The sequence below is a fragment of the Lipomyces doorenjongii genome (assembly GCF_038497915.1).
Source record: "Lipomyces doorenjongii strain NRRL Y-27504 unplaced genomic scaffold V1508scaffold_58, whole genome shotgun sequence".
NCBI lineage: Eukaryota > Fungi > Ascomycota > Lipomycetes > Lipomycetales > Lipomycetaceae > Lipomyces > Lipomyces doorenjongii.
In genome coordinates, this window is record NW_027118125.1 from 1 (window position 1) to 13,985 (window position 13,985).

The following is a 13,985-nucleotide window of genomic DNA, read 5'->3' on the forward strand; positions in this document are numbered from 1 at the left end:
GAATATCGAATTTTATTCGAATGCCTTTGAAAGAGTCGAATATCGAATACGAATATTGGGAAAACCTGCCGATATTCGTATTCGAAACAGCCCTACAAATAACTTTATTAGGTTTAATAATAACATTCGACGTAGTCATTTTTAGCAACAATATTATGAAGCAATATCTTACTTCAGGATGACCAAAGAACCAAAACAGATGTTAAGGAAACCGGCTGTCGCTGAACAGTGGCTGATCCTTTGATGCGGACAGCCGTTAATTGCCCCGTGTGTGCACTGTCATGCCCCTGGCCGGCCTCATCACTTTAGCCGCACTCTCCTCGTACTACTTTGCTACTTCAATTGCGGCCGAACCGAGACGTGACGGAGGCGCGCACGGACAAAACATGGAACGGCAATCTCAACTGAACAAATCACTCAATCTGGATCTACGTGTAACACGAATTCACCAGTCGCCAGACCGCGGCCTACGCCGCCTCGCCTTCTCTCTCTCTGGCTCTGTCTGTCTGTCTCTCTCTCGGCTATTTCTGTTCTGTGCCTCTCGTCTGATTATAAATACCTCCACCTGTCCTGTTCTCATCTGAATTTTCGCTGAGCTCCACAGCGCGTGTCGGACGCAGACCATATAGAGTAACCCCCACACCTGCTACTTACTTGTCGCCGTTCACACTTTCCAACAAACATCTTCAATACAACTCTTCCTCTGGGCAACATTCTCGAGATGAACCCGTCTCAGGGCCACGCATCAGGCACACTCGTACGCACGACTACCGGTGTCAAACGTGTCGGAGATGTCCAAATTGGCGATTATCTCTACGATGCACGAGGTCGTCAAACACGTTGCATTGATGTTGCACCACCTGCTACCGGTAAGTTGAAAGAGATCACGTATCAGAAATTCGATTCCAGTGCAAGGTCGTCTTTCACTTGCACTCCGAATCATCGACTCACTCTGACCACGATTGGTACACGACCTTCCATCTCGAGAAACTCTGTCACCTGGTTTACTCGACGTGACCGAGAGCACACAATGAAGGAAGCCGGCGATCTCCATCTGGACATTTTGAGTGACTACTTCTATCAAGATCTTGTGCATGGTGGTAACCGTCCATACATATGTCACATCATCGCAGCCGCATCCACCTGACGCCGCCCCTCGTTCGAGTTCACCGTTGTCTGACTCTTCGTTACTAGAGTTGGATAATCGGCTGCGGATCTTTTTGCGGCTGTCCGAAAGTCCCTTGACAGCATTGACTGTGATTGCGGTGGTCTTTGGATGGTGCATCGCCGTTCTAAGACCGAAGAGCAGGCACAGCTGGCGCTCAAAATTTTGCAAAGCGATCTTCATCATCTGGTTGATCCTCTAATTGTCAGCGATGGCGAAGAATTCTCCATGACAGTCGAGGAGTACGAGCGACTCTGCTGCAAGAAGGTCAAACGCAAACACTTGAAGCTATATCGTGCTCCGCTTGCCTTTGATTCATCCACCGTCTCCACAAATCCGATCTCTACCGGTTGATCCATACTTTTTGGGGTTGTGGCTCGGTGATTGCACAGCTGATTCTACGACAATTTCGGCCTCCGACCCTGAGACTCCTGTCTGGTTACAATCTTACATTGACCGACTCAACAGCTCGAGGCCATCAGATCTGGTAAGCTCTACTTGGCATCAAGGTTGGTCAGCCCGGCTGGCACGGAGATGAGAAACGGGTATGTAAGTAACAGTGCTGTCTACGAACACAAGATCGCGTGCCCGCCAGTAGGACCAGAGAACTGTTCTGGATGGTCTCGGAGACTCGGCCTCCTCGGGGACAAAAGCGGCTGTATTCCTTCTGCATATATTACAGCTGATGAAGACACGCGTCTGGCCGTTATTGCTGGCCTGATCGACAGTGACGGTTGTTCTGTCAACTCACACAACTCATACCGATGCCAGCAGAACACGGACGGCCACAGAAATATTGTATATGATCTAAAGGAGTTGGCATCCAGCTGTGGAATCTCGGTCACAGGTGTTTATTCAGAGATGAGAACGAATGCGTTAGCAGCAGTACCTAGGCCCACGCCTACTTATATCATCTATCTTGGTAAGGGTTCAGTCAAATTCCAGAAACATCCTACCTTGCAAGAAGATGAATCTGGAAAAGACCTATATCAATCATGATGCCCGCCCTTTCACGGTCTCAGACGCACCAGCTGGCGAATATAGGGCAATAGAAGTCAGCGGAGGCCAGTTCCAACTCGCCAACCGCCTTGTCGTCTGTAACTAATATTCCCTAGTCGGTACGTCTGAGAGTGTGAAAGGGCATCTTCTTGCGAGATAGGAGCAGATGCTTCTAGAATTGCCTGAGTCTTTACCAAGGTAGATTACTTAAGCTGGCGTAGGTGGGCCTTCGACTCCAAACGCTACATATCTAGGTAGGTGATTTGTCCTGAACAAATACAATATTTCAGTGGACTACACCAGTAACATTCAATCGTACATGCCTATCATTCCAAATCTCTTTTTATAGACCTTCCAAAAACTTGTCTTTGAACATTACAAACCATTTACTGTATTCGTCCTCCAATATCTCACTCCCTAAAGTTGCTATTGCCACCGTTTCCTCTTTTATTTTGGTGCTATGCTCCTCTAAGTCGTCAATGGCGTCGCCGTCCAAGAGCCCACCGGCGAACTCGTCAATCTCAGCGCTCAGGATTTTCATGCTATCTGTAACTCCATTGACAAACGTCGCAAACTTTTTGTCCGGGCTATCACTGCTATCGACTTCTACTAATTGTTCATAGAATTGTAAGACGAACCGCCGCTTTAATAGTGACGTGAGCAGTATCGAGACCATGTTGACCTTGTTTACCCACAACTTGGCGAGATCCAATAGATGTCGCGTAATTTCATCATCTGCACCAGAATTATGTTCGTCTTCATCTTCGCCCTCTGAACCTATTAGGCCCCACGCGTCGCTATTACTAGCTACATTAGGGTCTTCTATGAACTCATTCAGTTCGTTCTTCGCATCTGTAATCATATTCTTATGTAGCCGGACATCGTTTGCCAGTATCCGCAGAACATTCTCGGCAGCAGAACTACTGCAGCTCGAATTTGCCAGAACGTCTTCAAATCGTTGTAATTGCTTGCACTGAGATATGATGATTCCTGCAGACACATACTGATATTCGTTTTCGTCCTCTCTTTCATCTGTGTTTTCCTCGCTTAGCGATAATTGATTAACCACATTCACAACGTCGCTATCCTTTATGACTTTCTTCTCGCCACGCTTTTGTTCTCCGGCCTGCGGACTACTCTCCACCTCATCAATCAATCTCTCCAACGCAGAGCATAAGTTAATACACCGTGCACGTCGCTCCTCAACAACCAAATTCACAGCATATCGCAACTCTGCACTCCGCAACGGTTCCCGCATTGTCTGTATAAATTCCCCAACCAGTAATGCCACAAGCGCACCGATCATATTCAAGCACTCCTTCAGCGCTTTGGCAGGATCAGCCGCCTCAGCTGCTGTTCTCATTGCATCGGCATTCAGTGATGGAGAAAACCGCGCGAGCGCGAGCTTGGTTGCCTGGATTTGGATGTTGCCAACTGTGCGCGCGATGTTGGGCTTTGAGGTTGTTGCATCGCCTTCAGAGTGTAAGAGTGAAGGTGGCGGAGTGCGGAAGTTTTTGGTGGACTCGTTGAGGATGGCGCGGGTGAGGCGAATGACGCTGGCGAGCGAGTCCTGTGTGCTCATAATGTGCTGGTCGTCCCTAGAATGGACTTATGATTATTTTGAATGGACAAATAATATTCAGTTCTTTGAGCAGTTGAGAGCTAGGCATTGCGAAGTACGTAAGAAAATGCCGGTGCGAACGTATGGTACTGTCCGGTGACCTGCATTGATGCATTTGCGTCACTCTGATGTTTTGCTTCCCAACTTCGATTCTTCCCCTTCTTCCCCTTTTACAGCAAAGGCTAGAGCAATAAATAGCATGTATTTTGATATGGGTTAGAGGCTGTAATGGTTTAAATTTCCAACCATTCGAATATACTATAGGGTATACTACAAGTCATCTTGTGCTATTTGCAAGGAGGTTGGTTGATAGTAAAATTTTCCTGGCAATTCTTATCTTTCTCGTGCAGAGGAAAATGTTCAAATACACTCGTTTTCATAGAAATTAGTTATATTTGCAAAAACGTACAACATTAAAAACGCAAGAACTTAGCAACCACCTCTCAAAACGTAGGTCGATAATCTAAATTGAACTTCATATATTAGCACTACTCTCACACCCAGTACCTATCTGCAAACAACAGTAGCAAATCGGGCTCATTTTATGGATCAGACATCCCAGGAAGGACATTAAGCGGTCACCGATAGTCATAAGATGGGTTCTTAAGCGACTTCTACCGTGGAAACTGCGAATGTGTTGGGACTTTTCATCACTTAAAATTCCGCCTTGATTACACGTTGCTGCAATGAAAATACGACATACCTTCAGTCAGATAACAACAGTTTCCGACGTCACAGAAGGGGTAATTAGTGTCAAGATATCTAATAATGTCTAGGTTAGCAAATAAAGTCCAATGTGAAAGAACGAGCTCAACATTCTCGACGCATTGGACCAGCAGCAAATTCGACGAAAATCAACAGAAGATCAGACCAAGTTACTGGCAAGTAATAAGACTTCCTGCGACAGAAGTCGATAATTCACAAATAGTCCTCGTCATAGTCGAATCGGACTTTGGAAAGAAGCATGTGGTTCAATATCATCACCAAAAGTGCTCTCGTCGAATATGCGTCTGTCTCAACAGATGAGATGCAGTGGAAAGAAATATTTTCCTTACCAAAATACACTAGTATTAGTTGGATAAAGCTTCAAACAATCGCAGTGATTATTAGCGTGCATTGCCATATTCGAGCGCTGCAGACTAAAAAATTATCAGAGAAAAAATTTGACCATCTGAACTTATATAGCTTGGTTCAGGGTATTGAGAATACTCTAGGGTTTGTAGGGTTCGAGCCCTGAGTGGTGGAGAGAGAGGTGTAATTTACAACATTAACAATGGTCGGCATTTTCAGCAAAGCAATGCCGACGCGGCGCCGACTATGACGTGATGATGCATGCGTTGGTCGACAACATCAGGCTACAATTACATGTGAAGCGAAGATAACGTCTAAACATATCTGCCCATCGTGTTAGACTGCGAACTGAGTACGCAATATAGGCACTAGGAATTTCGCCCAAATTGGTACATTCTGCGTCGAAGTTACTGCGGATCCGAAGTTCGCTTAACACGAACAATCAACTATCCTGGGCATATATAGCGCCTGTACGAAAGAGAGGAGCAAATTCGACGATTCGAGCTCGTCAACTCACCCATAAACGAACTTGGCTTCTTACCGCAAATATGTCAGCGATATTGTGTTTGAACGCGGGATCGTCTTCGGTCAAGTTCTCACTTTATAGATACAGCCCAGAAGCAACGCTACTCCTCACCGGTTCCGTGTCGGGTCTGACTGCTGATCAGCAATATCTCACGTACACATCCTACAAATCCTCTAGCGAAGTTCTCGAATCAATTAAGAACCAAGAGATTGACTGCCCCGATCATGACACGGCATTCAAAGTCTTTATGGAGCATCTCAATTCGAAAGTAGGCGACAAACGGCTAATTTCATTCGACGACATTTACGTTGCCTGTCACCGAATTGTTCATGGCGGTGGTAATCCACGTCCATTACTGATTACAGAAGAAGTTTACCACGAGCTCGACATTCTTTCGGATTTGGCGCCGTTGCATAATCAGCGAGCACTCGACATTGTGCATTCATGTATCTCGCGGCTAAAAGGCACCAAGAACGTCGCGTTCTTCGATTCGTCGTTCCATATGACGATCCCACGGCATATTTACACTTATCCGATAGACCTCGATGTTCAGAAACGTCATCAAATAAGAAAATACGGCTTTCACGGCCTTTCGTATGCTTTCATCACTCGTGAAACTGCGGATTACTTGGGTGTCGACGATGGGGATCTGAACATCATTGCACTTCATCTCGGTTCAGGTGCTTCCGCATGCGCGATATTGGGCGGAAAATCAATCAACACGTCTATGGGTCTTACTCCGCTAGAGGGCCTTCCCGGTGCAACTCGATCCGGCAGTATAGATCCCTCGCTGATCTTCCACTATCATTCGGACTCGTCGCGGATGTCCACCGCATCGTCTAAGGATGTGCATCTTACAATCGCGGAAGATATTTTGAACAAGAGATCTGGATGGCAGTCAATAACCGGCACTACTGATTTTGGGCTCATCACGAAGCGTGCAGTAGAGGAGAATGACGAACTCGCAAAGTTAGCGTTTGATATGTTCGTTGATCGAGTATCTATGTACGTCGGCCAATACTGGGTTGCACTACAAGGAAAGGCGGTAGCTTTGGTATTTGCCGGTGGTATTGGTGAAAAAGGAAAAGAATTAAGAACAGCGGTTATAGACAAAGTGTCCTGTCTGGGATTTACAATCGACGAGAAGCTAAACGCAACGGCATCGACGACTTCGGATGTGGTATTTGATTTGTCAAAGAAAGATGCAAAGGTGAAGACTCTCGTGGTCCAAACAGATGAGCAGTTGCAGATGGCGAAGGAGGTAATTGCTACACGATTGTAGATTTAAAGGTTGGTGTAGTAGCTCGTTCGTAAACTTCAATATTGAGTATTATTTGTTTAGGGAATGAGGTGATAATAGAGACATACATTATATGAAATGAGGTGATAATAGAGACATATATTATATGTAAGAAGATTATATTATAGAGACATATATTATATATAAGAAGTTTCTAGTTCTCTAATTGGACTATTATCGCTGGCGTAAACTTGACACCGATTAAATTGCTTGTGATAACCACGCTCCCCTAATGGATTGGAGTTATAGCAATAAACCCGACTTTTATGGATAATAATAGTGGCAATATATTTTGCTTCTTGTATATACAAATTATATAGGGTCTTGCGAGATCGATGTCGTAAGTAATATCAAGGGCAAATTGAAGACTTGTGTGGCTTGAAAATATAGATTGCACGTCTCTCCTCCTCATCCCTCGCATTGGGAACAAGCGTCCTTGAACCTCATCTCGGCTCAAACGATCCGAACAATCAAATTTAAATAATCATGCTATCGGTACAGCACCTAAGCGGCGACACATCTATACCCTCCGACAAACAATGACTTTAGTAACATCAATTGCGAGACATAGTGCGCGGAAATTATCGTCACTTCCGCAGATGATGTATTCGTGCCAGTTTTCGAGGTCTAGATTGCTTTCCCAGAACGCCATTCCCACGGGACAAGCTCAACCTTTAAGCGCTCATGTTCCACCTGCCGCATCGGACTCTCTTAAATCAGAACAACAAATACGGCCGAAAAAGAGGAGGAGGATAGTATTCGAGCACGAAATCGACGACCGGCCAGAATGGTTGAAGACGCTGAGCAGACAGCGCGACAAAGTTATGGCAGTCTATATCAAACTTGTGAAGAAGCAGCCATTTCTTTTTTATGGCGGTCCTTTTTTGACGTTAATTGTTATTGCGTCGTACTACCTGCAGGAAATCACGGAGATTAGATACAAGGCACATGACCAAAAAAAGAAAATGGCAAGTTATGATTCTGAAAATCGGGAGAAAGTTGATTCTAATTTACTAGGCTACGGAAGAAGATTTAGACCCACGGAAGAATTCTACAAATGCGTCGCGTTTCCGTAACGAAACGCGGGAAGAGTATTACGTACGAGTTCGGTATTCTTCTTAGGAGCGGCGAACAGGTTCACTGACTGCTCGTTTAGAAACGAAACTTCAAGCTTCTACAATCGGAGGCAACTGAAGACTATGAGATCAAGCGTATCGAACGCCGTCCAGGAGATCCTCCTGTGAAGTGGTAGTTCATGGCATTTTTACGACGACGCTGTACATTTGGAGTTCGGTTTTGTTTGGCATGATGATATTCCCTGTAAATTCGGTTCGTAGTGTTTTGTACATATGTTTTTGGTTTGGCACTCGCAGTTAGTATCAATTAACGGCATGACCAAAGTGCATTCATTCTATTGTACACGACGTCCCTATCTACCTCTTCTTATACAAACATGGCTTCAGTAGTGGCTCCTTACCTTTTTTCTCGTCATCTTCCGTTTCCGGGTCATTGTCAATAAATTTTAGCTTGTTCTTCCCCGGAGTGTCCGCCGAAGCGGTGGCGTCATGTCTCTCTGACAATGGTTTGAAGAAATCGAAGCGAATGAACATAAGATTGGAGGTATCTGTCTCCGCATGGACAAAGCCGTGCGCTTTGATTGCGTTGATAAAGTTTGCGCCGTCATTGTCCGAGAATCTAGACTTGATCTCCGATATCCACAATTGGCCCCTGAAATGATTATATTAGTTCGCGATGGACAATATAATTCTTAAGTCTAAACATACCTTGGCTTAAGAATTCGATTCGCTTCCTTTATGAAGTCCAAAAAGTTGGTTCCCATTAGTGCTGCATAATGTTAGCAATTTATGGAACCCATCGTGATCGCAATACCCACATAAACAAAAGACGACAATATGGACACTCGCATCTGGCAAGGGCACCTTCTTAATGTCCGCAACTGTGACCCTCTCATTTGTCTTTGACAGATCAAAGCTATGAACAACTATCTTCGTGCCACCCTGTCTCGATTGCTTCTTACTACCATTGCCTGAGTATTGACTTGAAACTTGCAGCGACAGGGTTGCATCTCCACATCCCATATCAGCAATATAAGTGGTGCCGTCCTTGTCGCGAGGCAGTCCTTTTGGAGGAGGTAATCTGCTCTTTGACAATTCCTTTACTCGTTCGATATAGTTATTGACCGGATTTTCTGGCCAGGATTGAATCTGCCTGCGGAATCCTTCATGATATTCGCGGTACAACTCTGGCTGATCTTTCAATAAATTCTTAGCTTCGTTCGACGCAACGGTGTATAGCTTCTCGTTTATCCATCTAAAGCGCGAGCCAGCTAGCTTTTCCTTCATCTTCTGCTGTAATGGCGTCAATTTTGGTACTGGCTTGTTGCGAACCGGCACCGATTCTTCCTCAACAGGCTCGGAAAGCTTTGATTCGTGTTTCGCAGCTTTCTCGACTTTCTTTTCAGGTTTGGAATTCCCTTTAGTGTCCCTCTTCCGCTTCAATGCACCCCTTGTCTCCTGGGGCGCACCCGCATCCTTACGATTCTGAACCTCAATTTTCGTCACACGCTCTCCTCCCTTCACCGCTTCTTTATGAAACTGGAGTTCAAACAACCTCTGCAATTCATCACTCGACACTTTCTCCTTATCAATTTTCGCAACACTCTCCTCTATCGAATTCCCACCAACTTGCTGCTTATGCCTGCGCTTCTTGTTCTTCGGACTCTTTGACCTGGTTGATTTCTCTGCCAGGGAGTTGGCTGAAGATTTTGTTTGTGCCTCGATTGGCGCTGATACTGACCAGCCGTCTATTGTAAATAGTGACATATCAGTTTCTGTAGAGACTGATTGATGTTCCAATCCGTAACACCAAATATAGTCAGAGTCAACTTGCCAATATAAGAACGCAAATTTTTGTACCCTAACCCACAACGATGTGCCAGATAATACTCAAAAAATTCCGAGTCTAGAGCTATATTCTACTGGCCAGCAATTTTATCCGTAAATAATCGAATAGCTATATATTAACCCAAGCCAAACCCACAGTATTTACCCACAAAAAACAAATTTTACAAACCGAACCCATTATCACAGTACTTTCTCGACATATTAAAACCCCTATTCATGTCATACCCATTACCATTACCCCCTTCTAATCGACTCAAATTCCTCGCGATAGATACATCTGCACTTTCAACAATATTAGACAGCCGTCGTAAATCTCTCAGATCACTCAAAGACAATTCTTTATTCGACGAACTTGACGAAAAATCACACAACCGCAACGTCAACAATTGAGAAAATAAAAGGGAAGAATTATTCAAACGAAACGACTCCCATTGCAAATCCAGACCAGTCGCTGCAGCCGTCATCGAGCCGGCGAGCGCCATGTGTCGGGATCTGCTGCTTCTCGAGGGCGAGAGCTGGGACGTCGATCGGATATTCTTGCCGATTCGAGATCGCCGTTGTTGAGATTCCGTGTGCTGAATTTTTCGAGACCGAAGAAGTTGACGTAGTCGATGAATCCGTTGACGAACTTGCCGATTTAGGTTCGACCGTTGTATCGATGAGAGCAGATGTGTCAAGGACTGAGTCCCAATCAAGTGACTCGCCTGTATATTCCGAGTCAAAAAGGGCGCCGTCTTCAGACTTTTCTTCCGCGAGAGTCGAGATGGCGGACGGACTGTCACTGTAAGAAGACTCTGAGTCGAGGAAAAGTGCAGCAGTCGTTGCCACGTCAAACAACAAAGAATCGAGACCCTCATCACGGATAAGATCATTGTCGTCACTAAGCTTGCCATCCAGGGGCCCGAAATGTGCGGGAACTTCAAAAGACGCTGCAGGTCCAATAATGACATCACCGCTGCCGGATGATGCATCGTTTTGAAGGCCACAGTATTCCGGGCGTCTAGCTGGGTCGGTAATTCAGACAGAAGATCAGGTGTAGCGTGATATGACATGAATATTGGGGAAGACGGTTCGGGGGAGAAGGACGACAATGTGGATGAAGCTGACGGACTGTTGGAGAGCGGCGCAGAGACGTCGACAGCCATTAAGTTTGAAGTTTCATCCTCTATCCGAAAATCAAGACCGGTTGCATCGTCAACCTCTGACGATTTCGAACTTGGCTCGGACAGCTGAGGCATTGACAAGTCCGCTACAGACTCCCGCTTAATAGATGGCTCCAAATCGGCGGTCGAATTGGTGAAGACCTCGAAGTTGAACTTAAAATCCTTCAGACCCTCCATATATGACTTCATGGCTTGTACTTGGCCGTCTAACTCATCCAACTTCGACTTGAGGGCCTTATTCTCGTTTTCAACATGAGCTATCCGCTCCTGTGCCAGCTTGTTCTCGGACTGGAGTTGACAGTTGATATCCTCAAGTTCCTCAAGCTGTTTCCGTTTCTTCTCGCGAGATGACTGTGCAGCCTGCCGGTTTCGTAGGATACGTTCAACTCGGCGCTGCTCTTTCTCAATCGCGGTCTTCGCCCGCTTCCGTGGAGGTAGAACGCCTGGAGGGAGAGGCAGTGATAGAGACTCGCGCCGTTTCCTGGTAGATCCCGCTGGCAACGGAGAAGTTTCGGTTGACAACGAAGGCTGGCGAGAGTTCGGCGACTCGGGCGAGTCCGTATAGTCTGGTGAATCTGCCATTATTGATAAGAAGTAGTAAGCGAGAACAGGCGAGATGACATGTTCCGAGATATATACCCCCGAAAAGAGAGGTAAAATCGTCTGAAATCGACCAGTACCGACGGGGGTGAAATGCGGGAGAGGACACGTAAGTGGACACCGTGGCCATTTTATGATGCACGGCCGTGCGGCTGAACTTCACAATAATACCCGCCTTTTGGCTTCCACGTTGTTCTGCACTTTTAAGACCCGCCGACTTCTCTAGCCAGAACACACATTTGCTCATGCACGTGGCCTTTGCCCTGACCCACAAAGCTCCACTGCGGCCACCTCCACTGCCAGTTGAAAAGGCAGGAACAACAATTTCACTACACAAGGGGAACCTAATAGGGTTACATTAACAGGGCTCATTATCGGTTTGATTTGCAACCTCGTAGGGCTTAGCTAGACAAATATCTGTATATTTTGACATCAAGTTGTATCTCGGTTCCGATTCTGGATTACGTAAGACCACTTCCTCACCGGTTAGAGCAGCAGCCGGAGGGTGACTTGTCATTTCGCGGTCTGCAATTTTGTCCTCTATATTATGTCTTTGAACTTCAGGCGGCGCCCTAAGGAACAGCAGAAATGCAATGCTTAGCCACATTGGGGCGCGCGCGACCGTTGACAACTGTGCATTCACACCTGATTCTATACCATGCTTAAATCATTCTACTGGTCATTATTCTAATTGCTGTATGTAGCTTTATATTTCATCAGTTAGGAACCGAGGTCATGCCCCTTGAATGGTTGGTTGACTTGACACTCCAGACGCGTGACGTAAGAGTCATTCGGATTGTTCGAAGTTTGCCCAGCACTTCCCAACGTTAGAAAAAAATCAAGACCAAAAAATATGCAGTCAAGCCACTTGCTGAATTACTCCAGGCGAATAATAGTCACACAACAGTATATAAGTAAATCCAGAACGTAATCTATTTCACATCATTATGTCTTCAGCACTCAGCACTGCGTCCCGGAACATCGCGCGGGTGGCTCTCCGGGCCTCGCGACCTTCGACGTCATACTCCGGCTATCGGATATCACCAACCTCCGCAGCCTTGCATGGCCGCAATTACGCTTCCGCTGCTACCGACGCAGCTGAAGCCGTCCACCAGGTAGGTAATTTCATTCTTATCAGCAGTCAGCGGAATCCGGGTGCTGACGGACCATTGCAGAGTGCGATAACGAACCGGGACCCATCTGAGAACAGTAAATCGGCAGCGTTCGTTAGAGAGTACGAGCCATACTGCTTGACCACGTACGCGCGACCGGGACTAGTACTTTCGAGTGGGAAAGGATGCTATATTTGGGATATAGAGGGACAGTAAGTGCTGTTGTTTGTGAGCTTTCGGTCTCAGTGTATAGGTCACATGCTGATTCCATGGTAGGAAATATCTTGATTTTACTGGTGATTAGGCATTATTATAGCATACATGGTACTGGATACTGACGCGTTTTCTAGCTGGGATTGCTGTTAATGCGCTCGGCCATGGCAATGAGGAGCTCTCGAAGATAATGTATGAACAATCGCTCAAGATGATCCATACTTCGAATCTCTACTACAACGAATGGACCGGTCCATTGTGCAAACTTCTTGTCGAGCGTACCTTGGCCACTAAAGGCATGCAATCCGCGTCGCGGGTGTTTGTCTCTAACTCCGGCTCCGAGGCCAACGAGGCCGCACTGAAGTTTGCACGCAAGTACGGCAAGGTGACACCTGGTGGTGGGGAGCACAAGTATGAAGTCGTGTCGTTTTACAATTCATTCCACGGACGCACTATGGGGAGCTTGTCTGCCACGCCAAACCAGAAATATCAGAAGCCGTTCGCGCCTATGGTCCCTGGTTTCAAATACGCAAAGTACAACGACATTGATGGGCTTGATATCATCACCAAGGACACGTGCGCGGTCATAATTGAGCCGATCCAGGGTGAGGGCGGTGTATATTTTGCGACTCCAGAGTTTATCACTGCTTTGCGAAAGAAATGCGACCAAGTCGATGCAGTCTTAATTTTCGATGAGATCCAGGTTCGTGCCTATCCTTTTTGGGTTACATATTTGTACACTAATCTGCTACAAGTCCGGTCTTGGACGAAGTGGTTACCTCTGGGCTCACGAGGCCTTCCCCGCCGAAGCACAGCCTGATATTTTGACAACGGCCAAAGCACTAGGCGGCGGCATCCCAATTGGCGCGGCTATGATGTCCGAGCGCATCGCGCAAGCCATCAAAATCGGCGATCATGGTACCACCTTCGGTGGCAATCCCCTGGCTACTAGAGTCGCGCATTATGTCGTCGACAAATTATCCAACCCAGAATTCCTAGACGAGGTGAAACACAAGGCCGAGCTCTTCCGCTCCGGACTCGAGCAATTGAAAGAGAAGTATCCGTCTGTCATCACCGAGATCAGAGGCACAGGTCTAATCTGGGGTGTGCAACTTAACCGAGATCCCAACGCCATCGTTGACGCAGCTAGACTCCGCGGGCTGCTTGTTATCACAGCGGGAAATAACACAGTTCGAATTGTGCCTCCATTGATAGTTAAGGAGAAGGAGATTTTGGAGGGAATTGAGGTCTTGGACACCGCGTTTGCTAGTTTGTGAGCTGTTAAAAATTG

The 13,985-nt window shown here is 46.3% G+C and overlaps 7 protein-coding genes across 7 annotated transcripts; 4 read left to right on the plus strand and 3 right to left on the minus strand.

Annotated features, from left to right (window-relative positions):
- Positions 1–721: 721 nt before the first annotated feature.
- V1508DRAFT_434437 (uncharacterized protein) lies at positions 722–2,164 on the plus strand (the record flags this gene model as incomplete). Its single annotated transcript, XM_066942027.1, has 5 exons — positions 722–1,090; positions 1,238–1,514; positions 1,558–1,652; positions 1,675–1,710; positions 1,745–2,164. 5 exons carry the CDS (start codon positions 722–724, stop codon positions 2,162–2,164), a joined length of 1,197 nt encoding a protein of 398 aa, XP_066793815.1.
- Positions 2,165–2,335: 171 nt separating this feature from the next.
- On the minus strand, positions 2,336–3,925 carry V1508DRAFT_235480 (uncharacterized protein). Its single transcript, XM_066936335.1, has one exon. The coding sequence runs from the start codon at positions 3,744–3,746 to the stop codon at positions 2,508–2,510; it is 1,239 nt and encodes a 412-aa protein (XP_066793816.1). The 5' UTR covers positions 3,747–3,925; the 3' UTR covers positions 2,336–2,507.
- A 1,258-nt stretch (positions 3,926–5,183) lies between these two features.
- On the plus strand, positions 5,184–6,903 carry V1508DRAFT_423390 (Acetokinase family-domain-containing protein). Its single transcript, XM_066941162.1, has one exon. It carries the CDS (start codon positions 5,405–5,407, stop codon positions 6,662–6,664), a length of 1,260 nt encoding a protein of 419 aa, XP_066793817.1. The 5' UTR covers positions 5,184–5,404; the 3' UTR covers positions 6,665–6,903.
- Positions 6,904–7,078: 175 nt separating this feature from the next.
- V1508DRAFT_423392 (cytochrome c oxidase assembly protein COX16-domain-containing protein) lies at positions 7,079–8,395 on the plus strand. The gene is made up of 3 exons (XM_066941163.1): positions 7,079–7,650; positions 7,700–7,780; positions 7,839–8,395. The coding sequence occupies exons 1-3, from the start codon at positions 7,222–7,224 to the stop codon at positions 7,932–7,934; spliced, it is 606 nt and encodes a 201-aa protein (XP_066793818.1). The 5' UTR covers positions 7,079–7,221; the 3' UTR covers positions 7,935–8,395.
- V1508DRAFT_235583 (methyltransferase-domain-containing protein) lies at positions 7,937–9,571 on the minus strand. The gene is made up of 3 exons (XM_066936336.1): positions 8,577–9,571; positions 8,467–8,527; positions 7,937–8,410 (listed from the first exon to the last, which is right to left on the minus strand). The coding sequence occupies exons 1-3, from the start codon at positions 9,523–9,525 to the stop codon at positions 8,116–8,118; spliced, it is 1,305 nt and encodes a 434-aa protein (XP_066793819.1). The 5' UTR covers positions 9,526–9,571; the 3' UTR covers positions 7,937–8,115.
- A 1-nt stretch (position 9,572) lies between these two features.
- Positions 9,573–11,560, minus strand: V1508DRAFT_236764 (uncharacterized protein). Its single transcript, XM_066936338.1, has 3 exons — positions 10,962–11,560; positions 10,560–10,880; positions 9,573–10,535 (listed from the first exon to the last, which is right to left on the minus strand). Exons 1-3 carry the CDS (start codon positions 11,349–11,351, stop codon positions 9,768–9,770), a joined length of 1,479 nt encoding a protein of 492 aa, XP_066793820.1. The 5' UTR covers positions 11,352–11,560; the 3' UTR covers positions 9,573–9,767.
- Positions 11,561–12,316: 756 nt separating this feature from the next.
- V1508DRAFT_399419 (pyridoxal phosphate-dependent transferase) lies at positions 12,317–13,971 on the plus strand (the record flags this gene model as incomplete). Its single annotated transcript, XM_066938261.1, has 5 exons — positions 12,317–12,484; positions 12,545–12,693; positions 12,758–12,777; positions 12,832–13,397; positions 13,450–13,971. The coding sequence occupies 5 exons, from the start codon at positions 12,317–12,319 to the stop codon at positions 13,969–13,971; spliced, it is 1,425 nt and encodes a 474-aa protein (XP_066793821.1).
- Positions 13,972–13,985: the final 14 nt, after the last annotated feature.